General features: G+C 41.5%; 1 protein-coding gene across 7 annotated transcripts in view; it reads left to right on the forward strand.

The window, feature by feature from the left end:
- The window catches only part of STK4 (serine/threonine kinase 4), a 51,010-nt gene that overhangs the window by 22,993 nt on the left and 6,930 nt on the right, over positions 1-21,087 (forward strand). For 6 of the 7 annotated variants that reach the window (XM_054081281.1, XM_054081279.1, XM_054081280.1 and 3 more), the window contains one exon: positions 666-823. The exons of the other annotated variant lie outside the window; for it this stretch is intronic. In XM_054081281.1, the coding sequence (XP_053937256.1) occupies positions 666-823 (158 nt within the window). The remainder of the gene's footprint in view (positions 1-665; positions 824-21,087) is intronic. 7 annotated transcript variants of the gene reach the window in all.

Genomic DNA, 21,087 nt, shown 5'->3' on the forward strand with positions numbered 1-21,087 from the left:
TATGGCTTATTCAAGTAATCCACTAAAAAGGTGTGTTCAGAGGAATTTACTTACAGAAAGAAAAAAGTAGGGCATTAAACTTGAGAACTTACTTAATGTTTATAAAAAGAAAAAAAGAAGCTTTCTAAATGAATTACACCTTTTTACCCAAGAAATTAAGAACTTGACTACTTCTGCCCAAGGCAAGTTATATGATATTTGTATGGTAAACGTGGTCTTTGAAAGCCTCACTTTTGTACTATTCCATTCAGAAAGATAAAGATGGGTTTTTCCTTGTAAAACAACGCTGTTTAGATTTGGAACTTTGTATATTTTGCAATGCATGCAGCCCAACTGGGATGGAAAAAACCCACCTCTCTAGCTGGTAGCAGTTTAGTTCTGGCATTCAGTGCATGAAGCTCAGTTACCTGGTAGGGTGCTTTGATGGCCACATTGCAGGTCTAGAGGCCAGCTTTGGGGGTCTTTAAGCTTCCCTTTTCCAGTTTTCTCACTGTGAAGTCAGTTTTATAGTTGAAAAGCTGATTAAAAAAATAGTACTTTAGCAGTACTATGTGATTTAGCATGTGCTAAAAAAATGAAATCACTTTTAGGCCTGATGTGAGGCAGCATAACTGAAAATATAGTTTTGAAAACAACTGGGTTTTTTTATTTTTTAATATTTCCAGGGAAGGATGAAACAATGCAGCCTGCCAGACCATCATTCCTTGAATATTTTGAGCAGAAGGAGAAGGAGAATCAAATCAATAGCTTTGGGAGGAATGTGTCTGGCCCTACAAAAAATTCATCTGATTGGAAAGTACCACAGGATGGAGACTACGAATTTGTAAGTCTATACTTTGAAATTCAATCAATGTGACAGTCTTTAAGAGTTTTACTCAGACCTGCTGTAAGACTATTTCTTGCTTTGACAGACTAGTGGAAAATTCAGGAGATTCTGATTGCTAGTGCATTTGGATTGGGGCATTTTGAAAAACTCGTTTTCTTTAGGTATTTCTCAGTAATCGTAACCAGTCACTATCTGTATACATCCCTTGTTTAAAAACAAACAAAAAAGCCTGAGGACACGAAGGTACAAGCTATCTTGCTTTACGTCCGTATTAAGCATTTAAAATAAAAAAATACAATTCCAAATGGCAGTTGGAAACTGGAAATCCTGAATGTGTAGTGTTAAAGCATTTGAATTATCTTGTTTTTCTCAAGCTTTGACATTGAGTTTTGTTTTATTATATAAACATCAAGCTTGTCTTCATTTCTCTTTCAAATTCTCGATTTCAGTCTTCCTAACTAAGGTTCACATGCTCAGAATTTCCATGAACTGTTCAGAAGTCCAAAGGAAGATCTGTTATTCATAAATGTTAGGATTTTATTGTCTCTGTGAGGGTGGAAAAACTGTTTTGAGTTCAAAATGTCAGCAGGTGCATGCTAAGCTGAGCACTGTTCCCTTTCAATGATACTTCAGTGCAAGCACATTTTTGCATTAAGTGCACTGTGTGCCCTTATGATGTCTGTTCATGTTGCCCGTGATTCAGGTTGTCACCCTGCATTCAGTAGTTAGTGAGATTAACTCTACCTTCACAAAGCGGTATGGAAAGCAATATCACCCTGCTAGTCACGACTCGAGGAGATGCTTTGCTTCAAGGCTGCAATAATAGCTTGAGCCTTTCATTCTCTTCATACAGATTGTATAGACTACTGCTGCTACATATACTTTATTGTCTTTGCTGCTGCAACTCAAATTTTCTTCTTTATGCTGAAAAGGATGTCTGCCAAGGGGACCTGCTGCCTTTTCTCTCTCACAACCATTTAGCCTGAAGGCTTAAAGCCTTCTGTTTTGCAAAAATAGTCTGCAAGTTGACTTGTCATGCTGTGTGTCACAGGGTCTGGTCCAAACACACAGTTCCAGTCAAGTCAGGTAGTCCGTTTATCTCCTTCACCTTACATGCTGTAACTTCATTTAATGATAAACAATCATTTTCCAGTGTGTGGTATTTCCCAGGAAAGACAGGCTGGTTTGGATTATCTTAGAAGTCTTCTGTAGTCTCCAGAAAGTGACCCAAGGGGAAATTTGCTCTAATTATTTTAATTTCTAATTTGCTTGATAACGATTTTAGCAACTACCCTTATTTCCGCTGAGTAAGATGTATTCCACCCTGCACACTGGGAGCTGTAGGCACAGGCTACACCCAGCAAGCAGCACAGGCAGCGTGGATGATGTGAGGCAAGGTCAGTGCCATTCTAGCAAACAGGACCTACCAATATTTTTAGAATGTGCAAAGCAACTGTTTGACACGCGTGTGACCTTGTTTATTCATTTCCATTAGTACTGAAGTATTGCTGTGTGCATAGATTACCAGTGCACGGGAAGCAATAACAGAAAGCAATAAAAGCTAACAATAAATCGGGCTTTGGGTCACCTTTGTGTAGTAATTCATGGAAATTTCGCTTCCCAGCTTTATATTTCTCTCCTGCTCAGCTGTGTATGAATATACCAGTCTGTCTTGCATGCAGATTTTTTAACAGAGCTACTTGCTTTTCTGTGGGGTAATAAAAATGCTTGAGAGCAGCCTTAACAAATAGATATTTCAGTAGTGCTTATCTTATACTGCTTATCTGACTTGTAACCTCAGGTTGTGTAATGTAATCATAGAACGGTTTCATTTGCAAAAGACCTTTAAGGTCATCGAGTCCAGCCGTTGATCCAGCCATGCTAAGTCGAAACTCATGCAATTTGCCTTGGCTTGTTGATCCAGCCTGTCCAGATGCCTCTGTAGAGCCTGTCTATCCTCAGGCAGATCAACACTCCCACCCAACTTAGTATCTTAGCAAACTTCCTGAGGGTACACTCAATTCCCTTGTCCGTGTCATTGATAAAGATACTAAACAGAACAGCACCCAATACAGAGCCCATATCAAAGTTTTAGTCAAAGCCTTAAAACTAAAATTGATTAATTTGGCTAGCTATGGGTAAAAGTCATATTTATTAATGCTTTATTATTTGAAAGCATCAACGCAATAAGCATTGTAGAATAGAAAAATATACATTCACTGACAGGTATATAAAGTACATCTGTCCTAGCCTTGGCTGCAGCAGTAACATATTTCTGCATTGTCAATGTAGGCAGGTTTGAGCAGACTTTGTCCATAGAGTTTGCCAGATTCCAAGTAAAAATGAGATCAGCAAGATGCTGGCCAAATACCAGTTCCTCCTGGACCTTAAGAAATGATTGAAATATTATTGCTTTGTGCTTCTGCAGACCTGATAAATACGCCTTGTCTTCTCTTCTGTATTCCTCTCTCTCCCGTGTGATTTGGACCTAGAGTCTCTTGTCTTCAGAAAAAAAAAAAAAAGGGCAGTATTAAATTACAAAATACTCTTTGCTCTTGTCCCTGAGGCAAAACTATTTGACCTTTTCTTGACTAACATTGTTCCTCTGAAGCAGGCAAATAAGACTATTTACATCGCATTGGCAATGTCACTTAGATGAAGGTTAGATCAAGTCAGCCATGTCTGCTGCTGAAAACCTAGAGATCCTGTTCTAAAAGGTGAAGAACTCCATTCCTCGCAAACTTGATGCTTTGGCTGTTGTCTGAGGTGGCAAAACTCCAGCATATTTCCAGCTGTGGATGTCAGAGGCAGATTTTATTAACTGAAGTCAGTGCCCAACGGTGTTAGTGTTTATCCCCCCTCATAACTGAAGAAGGATCTCTAAAGATTAAAGCCCTGCTTGATTATTAAAAATGTTTTTGAGAACACTGCAATTTATTTAACACGGGGTGGGGGGGAGAAGTACTAATTATGGGCAGAAATTCTTTTAGGAAGAATACAACAAGGTTTAATATGGAAATACTGCAGGGGTAGCTGTTAATGGGCAAGCTGTGTTGTGTGTAGGATTCCTAATTGCCATAATCGGATCTCAAAATTTCTGTAGTTGAATTTAATTTGGCTCGTGAATATCAGTCACATACTGTTGCACAGGCTTAAATTCATAATGCTAGAAGATTGATTTAGACAGTGTACATTTTTTCACTCTAATCTTTCAGTAGTACTGTAACATGGGGCAAAATTGATTGTGCAGTGTTTCTTGCACACAACAACCCCTTTGCTTATTCTTGTTTGAAAAGCCTTTTAATTGCTCTGAGCAGGTCACTATTCTAAATGTCACTGGTGGCTAATGTGGGATTACTCATTTTTATTCTTTTGGCCCTGCTTGACAGCCTTTCAGTCTTGCCAAACCTATTGTGTCAGGTGTTTGTGGATCATCCAGTCATGAATGCGGTGCGTTTTGTCTCTGATCAGTTTACTGAAAGCCTGTCACGTTAGCAAACTGGTGTAATTTCCCCCAGTTCTGAAACAGACTTTATGACTTCTCAGTGCACAAGGTCATCTGTTTCTCTGCTGCTGGGGAAGACTGTCGTGCAAGCAGTAGAACTATTGCTTCTGAAATTCTTGCATGGCAAAAGAAGGAAGAATGAGCACAAGGCATTAATTGCTTCTAATGGGGAGAAGTATGCAGGTACTGATCACTTGCCACTTTTTTCAGGGCTGCTCAATCAGACCCCTCATGCATAAGCAACAGTTCTTGTCTCCACCACACAATCTGCTGGACAGAAATGGGCAGTGAAAGGACTTAGCATTTCTAGGAGTTGGAGGAAGGCACTGGGTTTAAATCCCACAGCTACAGATCTCTTTCCAGTAACCAGGTTGTCTGACCTTGCTTCCGAAGTGTTTGGGCCGCAGCTTGCTGTCAAAACCTGACAAAAACCTTCTCTGTGTATTGTGCTCCTAGAAATTCACTGATTTTGAGCTGAGCTACCTTTGTTTCAAAAGTGTCCTTTGGTTTTGTTTAGATGCTCTTGCTCAGTGTTCCTCTTCCTTACACTGAGCCCTGCCAGGGGCTTCTTGGCATAGGAAGCCGCTAGAGCCGGATGGTTCACCGGGCCAGTGGGACAAGGAGTGAGCAACAGAAACATTACGCTCTGGCAATTGTAGTTTGTTCAGATGAGAGACAAAGCAGTAGTCTGGCAAACTGTTGAAGCAAAAAATGGAGAAACCCCTTAAATTTTAATAAAGTCCAGTTTCTAAAACTCTATTCACATCTTTTGGAGTTCCTGAATTATCTGCACTGTAGAAGTTGATAGCACATCTGCAGCTTCCTTTCAATAACTTTGGATAAGTGTACGTGCATTTATACTTACATGATGTTCTTTGTCTGTAAGCAGCTTCTAGTCAGAGCTTTTAACAGCTACTGCTTAGACCTCTCTTTTGTACAAGTATAATGTAAATGAAAGCGAACCTTCCCCTTGCCCAAGTGGAGGTAAAATTCTTTTTCTTGAAGTAGAAAGAAAAATGTTGTTTTCTGTTTATGAATGTTTCATTATGTTGCTCTCATCTGGCTTATACTATTTATTAACATCCTCATTTCTATGCTTTCACTTAGTAGTATGAAGCCTTACAAAGGAAACAGATTTTAAAATAAATCAGTAAGCAAACCCATTTCTGGTATCTTTACCAGCAGAGAAGAAGAGTATGTTAGTTGAATGACATCCTCGACTTGTTCAGTTGGACAAATGGCTTTTGGTTTGCAGTGAAATGATGAATGTGAATTCTTTTCATTCCAGTTAGATAACTTAAGTATTGGTGTGATAGGAGGAGACTGCAGTTCTTACGGAAGAGTATATAGAAAGCTTAATTCTTTCAAAGCAAGTCAAATCACATTATGATTGTATTGTATTTCTGCCTCTGGTGGTAGACACCAGCCTGACAGTGTCTGCAGGTCAGAGTCTACTTACGCATATCAGGTGTGATGTAGGCAGTCCGGATGCCAACCACGACAGATTACTGCAGACTGCAGTTCAAAGCAGGGAAGTGCAGCGACTGATGCACGCTGCAGCTGGCATGCCACGGTGCACAGTGGTTCGTTTCTTGTGGCCCCTTGCTGCTTCCTCTGCGCCACTGTAGAATTACTATAGTTACAAATGCATAGCACTTAGAACAATGTATTTCTTCTCCTGCCTCAGGACTGTGGTGAAGAATGGCTACATACTGAAACTGTCTGTTTCTTTCATTAGAAGTGATTTATAGGGAGGAACTGTTAGAGGGCAGGTGATTTATTGTTTATCAATAACGGTAAACACATTCTGCTTTACAGTGACCAGAGTGTCTAATTTATTGTATTCTGTCTGCGAAAGTGTCGTTTGTCTTGTGAACAGCTTGTCGTCTACCAGTGCCTGAAACATTCAATGTCTTTGGTTCCTCTGAACATTCATTTGGATAGCATTTATTAGCAATCTAATATTGATGGTTTATAGCTTTACTACTTTTTGTCCTTCTAAAAGTTCAACCAGTTAAAAACTTGGGAGTATTTTTTGTGCAACTGTAGGCTTTGAAAATGACGGCAGGCTAAATAATTGGCTCTCATTTTGTCAGAGCTAGTCTTTGGGTCTTTGCTAGCTGTAGGAAGAAAGCATGCTCAGCATACATGGATAAGGCAGATGCTGGAATGAAAGCAAGCTGCTGTTTCATAGTTTATAATTTTATAGTGATTCCTGACTGTACTGTGTTCCTCTAAGCTTTAGCGTCTTTTAGCTGGTGGATGTGATGGTTGGAGGACGCCTGGGACTAAGCGATCATGAGATGATAGGGTTTTCAGTTCTAAGTGGGATAAAGAAGGGAATTAGCAAAAGTGTCACATTAAACTTCCAGAGGGCAGACTTTGGACTGTTCAGAAGGTTGGTTGGCAAAGTCCCATGGGAGACAGTCCTTCAGGGCAAGGGAGCCCACAAGGGCTGGACGCTCTTAAAAAATGACATCCTAGCAGCTCAGGAGCAAGCCATCCCTATGTTCCAGAAAAGGAGCCGGTGGGGGAAAAAGCCAGCTTGGTTGAGCAGGGAGATCTTGAGATGCATCAAAAAGAAGAAGAAGGTCTGTGAGCTTTGGAGGAAGGGGCAGGCGTCTTGGGTGGACTACAGGGAGGAAGTGAGATGGTGCAGGGAAAAAATCAGGAGGGCTAAGGCCCAACTAGAAATCAAATTGGCTAAGTCTGTGAAAGATAATAAAATATCTTTCTACAAATACATCAACAAGAAAAGGAGGACTAGGGAGAATATTCAGTCCCTATTGGATGCAGAAGGAACAACAGTGACAGGGGATAAGGACGAGGCTGAGGTACTTAATGCCTTCTTTGCCTCAGTCTTTAATAGCAAGGGAGGTTGTTCCCTCTGTGTACAAACCCAGGAGTTAGAGGAGTAGAATGAGGCTCCCATGATCCAAGAGGAAGCAGTTAGAGACTTGCTTGCCCAGCTAGACACCCACAAGTCTATGGGGTTGGATGGGATCCACCCAAGAGTATTGAAGGAGCTGGCTGATGTCCTTTCCAAACCCCTTTCCATCATCTTCCAGCAGTCCTGGCTGACTGGGGAAGTTCCACTAGACTGAAGGCTGGCTAATGTTGTGCCCATCTACGAGAAGGGTTGCAGGGAGGTTCTAGGGAACTACAGGCCTGTCAGTCTGACCTCAGTGCCGGGGAAAGTCATGGAACAGGTAATCTTGAGTGCTATCATGAATCACATGCAAGAGAACTGGGTGATCAGGCCCAGTCAACATGGGTTTACGAAAGGCAGATCTTGCCAAACTAACCTGATCGCCTTCTATGACAAAATGACTCGACTACTGAATGGGGGAAAGGCTGTGGATGTAGTCTTCTTGGACCTCAGTAAAGCCTTTGACACAGTTTCTCACAGCATTCTGCTTCAGAAACTGTCAGCCTCTGGCCTGTACAGGCGCACACTCTCCTGGGTTGAAAACTGGTTGGATGGCCGGGCCCAGAGAGTGGTGGTCAATGGAGTTAACTCCAGCTGGAGGCCAGTCGCAAGTGGGGTTCTTCAGGGCTTAGTACTGGGTCCAGCCCTGTTCAATGTCTTTATCAATGACCTAGATGAAGGCATTGAGTGCACCCTCAGCAAGTTTGCGGATGACACTAAGCTGGGAGGAAGTGTGGATCTGCTGGAGAGTAGGTAGGCTCTGCAAAGGGATCTTAACAGGCTGGACTGCTGGGCCGAGGCCAATGGCATGAGGTTCAACAAGGCCAAATGCCGGGTCCTGCACTTGGGGCACAACAACCCTATGCAGTGCTACAGACTGGGGGAAGAGTGGCTGGAGAGCTGCACGGAGGAGAAGGACCTGGGGGTAATGGTTGACAGCTGACTGAACGTGAGCCAGCAATGTGTCCAGGTGGCCAAGAAGGCCAATGGCATCTTGGCTTGTATTAGAAACGGTGTGACCAGCAGGTCCAGGGAGGTCATTCTCCCTTTGTACTTGGCACTGGTGAGACCGTACCTTGAGTACTGTGTTCAGTTCTGGGCCCCTCACCACAAGAAGGATGTTGAGGCTCTGGAGCGTGTCCAGAGAAGAGCAACAAAGCTGTTGAGGGGGTTGGAGAACAAGTCTTACGAGGAGTGGCTGAGAGAGCTGGGGTTGTTTCACCTGGAGAAGAGGAGGCTGAGGGGAGACCTTATTACTCTCTACAACTACCTGAAAGGAGGTTGTGGAGAGGAGGGAGCTGTCCTCTTCTCCCAAGTGACAGAGGACAGGACAAGAGGGAATGCCCTGAAGCTCCGCCAGGGGAGGTTCAGGCTGGATATCAGAAAAAAATTCTTCACAGAAAGAGTCATCAGGCACTGGAACAGGCTGCCTAGGGAGGTGGTCGAGTCACCTTCCCTGGAGGTGTTTAAGGAACGGGTTGATGAAGTGCTTAGGGACATGGTTTAAGGGAGTTTTGGGAATGGTTGGACGCGATGATCCAGTGGGTCCTTTCCAACCTGGTGATTCTATGATTCTATGATTCACTTTGGTCTTTTAAGCACCTTAGTAAAGGTGTCAGATGCAGGCCTCTGCACTAATCTTTCTGTTCCTCCTTTCTCCCTTCCAGATTACTCAAGTCTCCTTTGTCCCATCCAAAGTACTCAAATGAATTATCTGAGCTGGTTACTAAGACTCAGAAAGTCTATCCACTTGGACAGGAGGGAAAAAAGGTTTATTATAGTGTGCACATTTACAGGTCTTTTAAATGGAATTATTTGACTATCAAATAATCTTGAGACTTATTAACTACTATGAAACTTCGTTCTTTTCTAAGAGAGCGAGTATCTCTGACCCTTGTGTGACGAATGAAGATTGCTCCAAAATATTGTTTGAATAGGTATAGTTCTGTGTAGAAGAAAAAAATAGTTTGGTTAAAGTAGGGCTTTTTTTCAATAATGTTTTGCCAAGGCTTCAAACACTGAGTGAATATTCAGGGATTTCTCTGTCCAAAAGTTTCTTCCCTTTATCTATCACAAACTCCCTTTTCCCAGCAATGGCTGGAATAAAAATGATTTCTCGAGCACTAATTGCTTCCAATAGTCTTACTTTGATCATAAAGTGAACTTACTTGCTCTCATCAGCTTGAGAGATGAAGCCTGATCTGGGATGGCTGACAGATATTCCTCTCTAGGTCTTGTGAACTGGAGCTGATTCCTAGTTGAGAAACAAGTTAAATTGTTTGTGCTGAATCTAAACTAAAGCTGTCATTCAATGGGAGAGCATTAAAACCATATATTTTTGGAGGGAAAAAACAGATTCTTAATAAAAAGAATATCTTTCTGATAGCAGAAAGCAGTCCAGAGTAGACAACTATTAATTTCCAAACCTGAAACCGTACCCCCTGGGTATCTCCTGCTAATTGATGGAGATCTTAAACTGTAGTATCTAGCTGTAATTTCCACTGTGAAATATGATTTATAAAAAGAGACAGGTTTTTGTGATGTTTTATTCATTGGTTTTAAATGTCACCTGCCTTGATTCATAACATTGATGTCCCTTAAATGGATTTCTTTTTTTTCTTTCCGCCATCTGCCAAGAAGTTTTAAAGCTCTAGTAATGGTTTATGTTTCTTTTAAGCATTACTTTTCAGCATATTTAGAATGTTCTTCCCAGCAAATACTTTTAACTTGTGACATCTTTATTAAGGAAAAATGCTTCATTTTGTCACCTTGTAATCAAACATACAGTCGTTTAAAAATAAGCTCAGGAACAGCTTGTTTATCTCTTTTATTGTTTGTTAAGTGATCTTGAATCTTCTGTAACATTTGCGTAGGGAAGACACTAAACCTTACTGCAAACCTCATCAAAATTTATGGCTGCTTCCAACCACCAATGTGATTAACAGCAGCCTCCATGTATGCAGGTTTTATAAACCTGTCTAAATTCCCTTAATAACAACAACAAAAAAATCAGAAGAAGCCACGTTCAATTTTATAATTTTTTAGCAATACTTGAAATTGGAGAAGGTAGTTCAATGGGGCCTGGCTTTTTTACTGGCTCTGGAAGACAGTAGACTTCTGCTGTCTTTCCTTTGGTAACAGGGTCATTGCTCACCACCTGCTTTCATGTTGGTGCATTCTGACACTGATTGCAAAGCACTTACTGCCACAACTTGCTGTCAAAATTTCGGTTTTGGCTTTATTTTTGTATATAGCAGCCCTTCTGTGACGCAAGGCTTTTAAATTAAACTTGGCGCGAGTGGACAGTAAAAATGAGTTGCTGTTGCTTGCGTCGAGTTGCTTAGGTCATAGCCCTTAATGGAGACTGAAAGAATATAACCTGAAACCAACTTTATATCAGAGTATTCAGACTTGTGAATTTGACATCCTGAACTATGTTTGAGGCCTCTTTCCTACTGTAGAATTTAATCAGTTAAGACATTGACTGAACGTTTTGTGGATGAACTAACTGACTAACAGAACTTCAGCCAGGGTCTTTGATCATGGGATTTGTTCCACTACTGCGGTATGTTTAAGGTCAGGCTGCTTTGGGAAAAAGGAAGGAGGAATTAATAATTGAAGGGGTGACGTTGGGAAAAAATCTCTGACCCTACTGAATCCTTTAGAAAAAAACTGTTTGAGCCTTGTTACGCCTCGAGATCTGTTTTCAAGGCTGGGTATGTTCTTGGCACAGCATCTCCTTTAAAGAAAGAACACTGCTGCTCAAGCAAGATTTATTTGAAATGCTTCTAAAATATTCTTGCAACTCATCTGTCAGTACAAATGTTTGTAAAGGGTAATGTAGCTTAAGAAGACAAATTTGTTCAGGTTTTTCTCACCTGTAGCAAAAAAGAGCTCCTTTTGGGGACTCTTTGCATCAGGAGCCTAAATAGCTGCCTCGTGAAGGATGGAGTCTGTGGATAATAAGGGAGAAGCCTGGTGTTAAAGTCTCTGTCAAGCTTCTGTGAGTATTTTCCAATGGGCTGGGTCTTATCTGGGCCCATTGAAGTGATGTACCGTGGAGGAGCAAAGTTACATCAGCTCTGACTTCTGGACCTGGTGCATTTGTCTTTGTGCACCCTCATGTGTTACTGTAAAACCTGCAGAAAAGTCTGGGTTGCCTATTGCCAGTGTTATTTGGTGCACCTCATTACTGAGTGTCTCTTCTAGGAGACTCTGTCTGGGGGAGTTTCATCCTGTGTGAGACATGTTTTGAGGTCTTATTTATACAGAGAACGTAATGAAGTTTGCAGTGGACTGTGGCTGCTTGCTATGGCCTGGGTATTCTGGGAGGTTTGCTTTAGCTTATATTTCAGTTACCTCAGTGACCAGATGATTTCAAAACCTAGGCTTTGACCTTCAAGAAAGAGTAGCCTAATAAATAGACTGATACAATCTGAAAAGAATATTATTCAGACACAAGTTGCTTAATTTCTTGGGTTTGTGTGCAGGATCATTATAAATAGATGCCCAAGTAATAGTGGACACTTGGGAAAACTTTGCATTGTGAGGTGTGCAGGGTCATGCAATGTGGATTTTATGGAAATGGCTCATGAGGAGACTGTTCCAAAAAAATACTTGTCTATTAGATATTAAACGTTTGCCTCTGGTTTGGAAGATGACAGCCTCTCCTATGGCCATGCAGCTATTAATTTTTCAAAATGCCCCAGAAATCTCTGTCGTTCAGTCTTTCCTCAGAAAGTTTTTAATTCCCTTTCTTATTTTCCTTGCCTTCAAATTGCAGCTATTGCTTTCTTTCTCTTCATGAAAGAAGGAGGCAGAACAGCACTGGACTGGGGCTTTGTGATGAGTCTCACTTTTGGGTACACAAGGTAGGGAACTGCTGTGGGCTTCCTGGAAACAAACCCCATTCAGCAGTTCTCCTGGAGTCAGAAATAAATGGGGAGACTAAGATTGCGTTCAAAGACATTTGTTGAATACCGATTAATACTTCTAACTGTTAAGATAGTTTTAAACAACCTTGGGCTATATACAATGGCTATTGACCATGGATGATGTAGTCTTAAGCCTTTGAAACGGAAACTGTGTGCCTCAAGCCTTTGTTGCGCATTGCAGATTTAAGTGTGTGGAGTCTCAGGGAAATTAATGATGCTAATATACTAGTAGCAAGCTTTTCTCTGCACGTTATTACCACTGACTATATTCACGTACTGATGTAGTGGTAACCAATTCATTACCACTTCATTTAAGTTTGTGTTTCATGGTTATAGTGCACTGAGCAATATTGTATAAAGGAATCACTCCTACTTCAGATATTCTTACTCTTTCTTCTTCAGCAGTTCTGTTTTATTCAGGGTAAGTGATCCAGAATAAATAAATTAATTGCTAATCCTTAAGTGAGCAGAGCCACTGGGGGCAAGGGAGAGGAGGAAAGCGTATGTCGGGTTAGAGGGAAGCTCCATTACAGATCCATGAACCCTTCCTAGCACAACTTAGTGAAATCACTCAGATTTGTAGCAAATTTTACATGGTTTGAAGGAATCAGCATTTTCTAACAGATTATCTTTCTTAAAATTAAAAAAGAACAAAACCCCACACTGGTGAGCTGTGTACTTTAGAGTTGATTTGTGCAGCTAGCCAGATCTTCAAACCCAATGACATGATTTATTTTAGCATGTCCAGAAGTATTTTAGTACTCTTACTTAAGAAAATTAGAGCATAATCACTTAGGGGAAAGAATCCTCTGCTGTGCTTTTCCTTAATCAAATCTCTGGCAAGCATTTTATTATAAGCAAGTATGCTCCTTTTTTGCTCTTTTTCTTTTTTTTTCTTTTCACTCATCCAGACAGTTTGACCTTTTAGCTTGGTTTCTAATTCAGTTACTAAAAAAAAAACAGTGAGATAACTTGTCTTTGTGGTTGTAGGATTAGTCAGCCACTTTCTAAGTCCCTAAGGAATTTTAACATTTGGACTTCTTGAAGTTCAGTGCTGCAGAGTAATACTGACACAATTTGTCATTTCCTTTGTTTAGCTTAAGTGTGTATGGTGTTTGGGATGATTCTGGAAGTGAATAAGGTTATTCATACTCATAATTGATGCTAAGACTAAAAAAGGAAATTTAATCTTGGAGCTCAGGAGATTAAAGTGCATTACTGTTCTTTAAAAAAAGACTTTTTTTTTTTTTTTTTTAAATGACCACTCATATCAATGAGTAGAGCTTTGGATGGATTTTCTTCCTTAATATAATCTGTACATTACTGAGGGTTATATGGTTGTGCTGACTGTAACACATAAACATTCTTGAGCCTTTTAGGGATTGCATTAAAGATTGATAAAAGACAATTCTTGGCTAAGAGTAGCTCGGGGATGCCAGCATTATTGATGCAGGCTGTGGTGTTCCCGCAGTTGTGCAATCTTCCTTGCTCTGTGGGTAACCACTCTGCATAATCGCTGCGTAGTTACGTCTTGGTAGCCAGAATACCCAGGGAGATTGGGATGTTTGCTGTAGTTCTCTGAAATTGGTTTCTGTATTGGGTGTTTTCTGAGATCGTGCCAACAGCAAAGCTCTCCCCTGGCTCTTAACAGGCTTTCAAGAAATGGAGAGGAACCTCCAGACTGTGAAGAGGGTGAGAAAGCAAAGCAAAGATGCCTCTTAGCTGGTGAAGAAGCAGTTGTGTACCTAAAGCATCTATATGTGTCACTTCCGTAGCAGCCACAGGGATTAGGTAATGACACTACATTTAGGGAAGGTCCTTGCTGAGCCAGCAGAATCAAAAGTTACAGATGTAAATATAGTGCCAAATAAGAGAGAGTTGATAATGAAATGAAGGCAGCTCTTGCTAAAGAAGAGCAGTGGTGAGTGAGGCTCCATCAGGGAAGTGGTACTGAGCCCATTGGGCCATGATCATGTGGCAGCTTAAGAGAATTCTTGCTAAGCTGAAAAGAGAGGCCTTGGCAGTAGTCCTGCCTGCAGGTGCAGGGCAGAGGGAAGTTTCCAGTGTAGATATGAGCTTCACAGCATAATCTGGCAGGGAACAGGGCAGGAAGGAGAGTGGCTCACATCACCTTCCCGTATTTCTATAGGAATAGCACAGACACAACGGCCTGGTATCGTGCATGTTTAGTTTAATCAAATAAGTAAAGCTACATACAAGATAACTGGGATCCTTACTAGCATTGTAGCAGTGAGATGTTTCACTTCCAGTAGCTGTAACACTCCACGTTTGTGAAAGTAAGGTAGAGCTTGCTGAAGCACATTGCCTGAGGAGCCCTGAGTGTCCTCTGCTGTAACTATTAAAGCAGTTGGTTTCCATTTCAGTTAGGGATCAAATGCGGGGGGGGGCGGTCTGTTGGCGTCTGTCTTTCCTCCACAAAAAGTGATGTGATTGTAGCCATTTAACTGTTTCAGCTGCTTGACCTGCCCTGGCTTAAGTTGGTTTACCCTCCAGAGCATATGATGATCTAGCTGAAAGTTGAGTATTACTTTGTGTGGTAAGTGCTGTCCTGATGTGAAGTGGCCTGAAACAGCTGCCTCCAGATGTGTACTGATGGCAGATCCTGTTCGCTTTCTTTGGGAAGTTCTAGCTGCAGTGCTGGTTTAACTTGTGCTGGATACTGCAGCCCGTGATATGTTTTGCTAGCACATTGCCTAAATAATTAAGATGCATTAAAAGCAGAAGCTTGTGCTGCTGAGACTTATTTTTCAAATCCTTTGAAAGATTAATATCTGTATTTTTAATCTTGCATGAAATCTCACAGTGAGTGCACTTCATCCACTAATTTCATAACAGTGAGAAACTTCACTGATATGCTAATGCTAAAAGGGGGGGGAATGGAGATAATTAATCTTTGTGTAGGCGCTGGGGTTTGTTCTGATTTACTGTAGGCCTTCTGTAGCATGGGTGGTTGGCAGGTGTGTGAAGTCATAGGGACCCAACAAACATGACGAGAAGTGGGCAGTAAGTACCTGGAGGTTCTTAGATTCTTGTATCCCTTGCGTTGGACAACTTACAGTGAATAAATAGTTAATGCCTGCTCATACATTACATCAAGGCCTCCTTATGCTAGAAGCATAAATAAGAACAAGACACTTAATTTTTAGATCAGCGATTGAAAGTATGCCAAGTGGTTTTGAGCCAGCATTTCAGGAAAAACGCTAGGGAAAAAAATGGCATGCTAGTCCAACACCAATTTATATCGTCGTTTTCAGGACCTTAAGTCTGGAGCACTGCTCAGCATGAGAAATCACCCTCTTAATTTAATTTTGGCCACAGAAATTGACTGCTTTTTTTCTGGTTTAAAAAAAGTGTTTGATACCATTCAGTAATCTGTTCCCTCAGCGTATATTTGATACAAGCATTTAATTGATGCCACGTTTAACCAGTCTTTCAAGTTACAGAAGGCTTACTCCAAAGTGGTCTCAGATCTTACGCTTGTCAGTGCTCACATTCATGGGTCTTCGACATTTTACACCTCTCCTTAGCTCCTGGTCTTCTCTCGCACCCATGCACACTCGCATGCTGCAGGCTGAGTTACGCTCCAAGGTGGTTGCTACAAATAGTCACAGCAAGTGGCATCCAATGGGTGATCGCCTCTCAAAAATAAAATACTGCTTTAGGAGGTGAGAGAAGAAAAGTTCAGAAGTTGAGGTTGGATATGCATCTAAATCATCTGCAGGATCCTGGAAAGGAAGCACAGGTGTGCCCTTGGCTTTATCAGAAGGGGGCATCTTGATAGCATTGCTGATAGCCAAGGTCAAGTGAAGCAAGGTTTTAATTAGTCTCTTCCATGAAGAGCCTCCCTTCCTGAAGGACATCTGAAGACTTAATAGGCCGTGTGTAGGAATACTTTTGTATTTATCTCTGGTGTGTAGCGACTTCCCATGTTGAGTGTGATAATTGGTAGCCTCCTGTAAGGAGCTCAAGTGTGCTTCCATACAGTTGTAGTGCTGGTTTGTTGGATTTTCATTTGTTTTTCCAAAGTAGCCTGTTGCTGCTGTATTACAGTGGTAATAATTTTCATTACTTCTAACAGCAAGTTGCCATCTGACATTTAATTTTTAGTGTAGCGTGGATGACTTGGTTTGGATAAAACCCCTTTTCAAGCCATGTTTAGATTCTGCCTGTCTGCATACACAGAGGTAAATGAGTTGCGCTCTCTATTACTATGATCCAAGTTGTTTCTTTGTAAGTTTCTTTGGGGGGCTTTGATAACTGGGGATGCAGTCAAGAACTGTTGAATTGCACTGTAAAACTAGGCAGAAGAGGAAGATATAACAATAAAAGCTGTGCTAAATAGACAATTCATTTCTTTTTCTTTAGTTCCCATCTAGCTCATGTCTTTCCCACTAAGAATTTATTTCTCTGTGTAGCGTGGGCAGCTGCAATTTTATTACTTCTGTATTTTAGTCTTCAAACTCCCACTGCCCCTTATGAAGTGATAATTGCTAAAGCCAGTTTTTCTAAAGGCTATTTAAAACTTAAAAGTTTGACATCGAGCTATGTTGAACAGTAAATGCCACCTGGAATATCTGGGTTAAAGGCAGAACAAGTGCTGCAGTGGAGTGTTCCCTTTCTAAAAAGCCACAGGGTAACGGTGGTGAAGGTGGGAGAATATTCAGAAAATACTCTGTGTGAGCATGTGGAAAACAAGTGTTTCAACTCACGGAAATTATGTAGAGGGGCATGGCCAGAAGGCTAAGAAAGCAGAGAACAACTTCCTAATTTTATTTGTGGGGTTTACTGTAGTATCGAGACTTGAAAATATCCTCATTCTGTACAGCTGCTCAAATACTTTCACCATGAGGAAAATAACCCCAACTTACCCATGTCGTGTATATCCATGTTTTATTCCAGAAGTTAGGGTTCACCAGTATGTTTGAGTGATGATGACAGAACAAGTGCATCCCCTTCCTAGAAATAGAGGGTTCATGGATGGTACAAGCTTCGGGACTTCTAAGGCAGTCTTTAAAAAACAAAGCCCATTTAGCATGAAACATTGCAAAGATGCAAAGAAAAGGCTTTGGGCTAAATGTAGGGATCAAATCCAGTGTCAGCAAGTGAAAAGAAAGTTGCAGGAGGAACATGTCTCTCACTTGTCCTGAGATAATATTTTTTGATTCCTGTGCAGCCAGTGAGTTAGTGCTCTGCCAAAAGTCTTTGGGGGAGGTGTGAAAGCTGCTGGGAAACAGTTCATTTCTGTTTGATGCTTGTAATTCCTGCAGCAAGAGTATTTTTCTGGCAGTGCTTTTGGTAGAGGAACAAATAACAATGAAAGCTGAAGCGACTCAGGGTTACTGGACTTCATCGTATTTATGTCAGTGCTGCAGACTGGCCCGAGTAAGTGGTGGCCTTGCTGAAGGGCGTTCAGGGATCAGAGGAGCGGGCTAGGTCCCAAGCTTGTCAAGCTGCAGAGCCTGCTGTAGGACACCCAGATGCTCTTCAGTGTAAGGGCTATGAATACCAAGAGAACTGTGATAAATCTTTTGCATCAGCTTCTAATTCAAGAAGTTTGCACGGCGTGGGTTTTTTTTTGTCTGGGTTTCTTTGAGACTGAGGAAAGGGCTAAGCTAACTCTCCAGGCTTTGTGTTTTGCAGTAGGTCTTGTGTAAAATACAAGTCCGGCATAGTCTGTTTAAAAATATTGTAGTAGGTTTTCAGACCGCGTCTTGCTCAGGACAGAACTGCATAGGTATAAATTTTAGACCGTGATGCCCTTGAGTATCAAGCCTGTGGCTATGTCTAACGTGTCTTCAGAGAGCCTTTGTTTATTCTCTTTTGCTGCTTGGATTCATTTACATTCAGTAGAATATCATGTTGCAGCAACACTTTACTTGACTGTAACAAATGCAAGTGGTATTTTTTTCCTATTTTTATGTCCTTCTGAAGGATGTAATTATAGCTGACCTTCTGAATTATATAGTACATATAATCACCATAGTAAAACAAGATGTTGCTGCCAGCGGTGTCTGCAGCCCAAGGAACAACCAACAGCAGTGGCCATGAGTGAGAAGCTTCCAGGTGAGCACTTGCACCTCTGACATTTGTCTTCAATTGGACATTTTTACAGCATTAAGATCATTCTCAAAACCTTGAGTAAAAATGCAACTGTTAATCAAATGGTTAAAAATCAGTTTTATGTACATACAACCTGTTTGGACAGTTTTGCTGTGCTGCTGCCTCTCCTGCTCAATAGATATTTGACCAATCTTAGAATAAGTGTCTTTACTTTTGAAATGAGATTCCTTCCTTTAAAAGTTTGTCTTAGCTATTTGATCACTCAGACAAAAATAGATAGCATTTACAAAGACACTTAGACTTCTTACAAAAGAAGAATTACTGAGGAGAGGAATGGGACTGAGCCCGTGGCTAAAACCAGCTCTAATTGCAGCTGCTCAGCACTGAGACTTTACCTTTAGTAACCACCTGTCATGAGATGCTCTGTCCTTGTCCTTCTTCTCTTATTGTGCTTCTGGCATTTCTCTTAAGAGAATAATGTCAGTATCCCAGGAGTCTGCCACTAGAGAGACAGAGATGCTAGAGTTTAAAAACTTCATTTCTGGGAGAAAGTCTGTCTGTGGCATTGGCTTGCAGGGAGATGCCACACAGCAAAGTGAAATGGGGGCCATCACATTTTAAGCAGTTTCAAGATGGAAGGACAAACATAGTAATAGCCCAGCCCAGGTCCCAGGGCTCATGTTAGCACAGTGGGGGTAGAGGGCTGGGTGTCCTCTGCAACTGTGTGGGCACTTGGTGTTCATTCGCTGGTCACGGAACTCCTGTCAGTCTCTCGTCAGCTCATCCATGGGTGAGCAGTCACGTCCTGGACCTTCTTCTGGTGTTACCCTTTAGCTTCTCTGCCTCTTTTAGGAGTAGCATCACATTCACAGCCACGCTGACGTTATTTGAGATGAAAACTCTGTAATTAGTTCATCCTCAACACACATAGCATCGCGCACAGGATGTATTTCTGTGCTCTTGAATTTTTGAGCTGCGTCAATTTGCCTCTTTTCCTTCTCCTCCCGTCTCCCTTCTGTTCAACCCATGATCAGTCTCCTTAAGTAGCTACTTTGTTCTGCATCACATCTGGGCAGATAACCCAGTCCCCAGTTTGTTCATGTTAATATGTATCTGTAGGCTCTTGTCCACTCCAGACCTAGCTGTACTCCAAGCATCTTCCATACTGTTAACCATCTATCCTGACAAACCCACAGTCCTGGGAGCAGTCAAAGCCATTGCATCCCTTGGCCAGCAGTTGCTTACACTTAGCAGAAAGACTGTGTGTCACCATCCGTTGAAGATGTCCCATGATGCTAGATCATGTTCAAGAACACCCATAGGGCGCTTCTTTCTTTTAACTGCCATGTCCTCAGAGTCTGGAGAGATCCATTGCTGTAAATCTGCTCTGCCCTCTGGTTTGCCAACTCTGGCAATGTGTTTCTGGGTGCAAGCAGCACCCAGCGCCTTGGGAGAATAGTGGCGAAGGCTCACAGGGCATCAGTGGAAGATTGTAGCCCCAGGATGATTTCTGACACCTAATAGTTGGCTTAAGCCATGAGTGGGGTGTTTCCCTCACTTGTTTAACTTGTTTAGCTTCTGAGTATTCTGTGGGAACTGACAGACAATTGAGTTGCTTTTGACTGTTCAGTTCCCTGGGCTGTGAAGAAGGGGAATACTGAAGAATTACGTGCTCCATAAAAAATTAGTGTGAAAAGGCAACTGATGCCATGCGTCAACTTAAACTGCTGCCTGATAAAGGTGTATTAAGGTGTATAAATAATGTATATCTTTGTGGAGGAAGTGCTTTCTCTTTTTAATGAACAGTTGGCTGATTGGAGAGGCTGAAAGACTGTATACTCTTGCTAAAAAGGCTTTGTTTCACTTGTGCCTAGATTATTAAAGTGTATTGGTGGTCCTGTAACTGCAACAAGGAAATACCTTATTTTGTAGAGGATGCTAAAGAATTTCAAAATCCTTTGTGGGGAAATTGGCTAACAGATGAGTTTGTGGTCTGGGGACTAGTATCTCCTCCACCTTAGGAAGAAGGATCAGGATTTCCTTATTTACACACTGTTTAAGGAACGATGCAATCTATACAACTGCCATTAAACAGTCGATAATTCAGTTGCTGTCTTGTAATAGGCAGCAAGCGTTTCACTGGGTGCTTTGGTTCAGAAATGGCTTAAGAATAACCACGATAATTGACTAACAGCTAAACCCAGCAAAAGCACTTCTGTTTAACTGAAGTGAAGATAAAGTCACTCAATTATGACATTTGCTGAAAGATTAAAAATTGACACTTCTTTGTTTACAAAAAAAATCAGGGTTTTTTGCATGTTCTTAGTATCCACAGCAGGCGGTCGCTGCAAGCAGGTGGTGCCAATTGTCGTTCTCATCTTGCTGCGGTGTCTGTAAAACAGAGTCTCCCTGTGTTTCTGGGGGTCACTTGGTCTTGGATGGGAAAAGGACCAGTGCTTTAAGTGAATGTTGGAAACACTTCCGGTGGTCTTGGGTTTTAACACTATCCTAAAATGCCGTCTGTTCTACATGTTATAATGTAACAGGAAGAATGTAGCTATGGACAGTGTAGTCCTCAGCTACACTTGGCATCTCAAATCATAAGGTAAAACTTCTCTGCCCATTTCTCAGCAAATTGGCATGCACAAGAGAACCAGTTAAACAAAGGGCAGGCAGACAGGGAATTTGGCACAGGGAAGCTTGGCCAGGCTGGCCTGACATCTTCACATGTAAAGTACGAATTGTACTTGCATTATCCATTGTACAATTGTATCAGTGGGAAGATTACCCAAAGTGACCTGTTGTGTGTGTT

Source organism: Cuculus canorus, chromosome 16 (assembly GCF_017976375.1).
Source record: "Cuculus canorus isolate bCucCan1 chromosome 16, bCucCan1.pri, whole genome shotgun sequence".
In the NCBI taxonomy this organism is placed as follows: domain Eukaryota; kingdom Metazoa; phylum Chordata; class Aves; order Cuculiformes; family Cuculidae; genus Cuculus; species Cuculus canorus.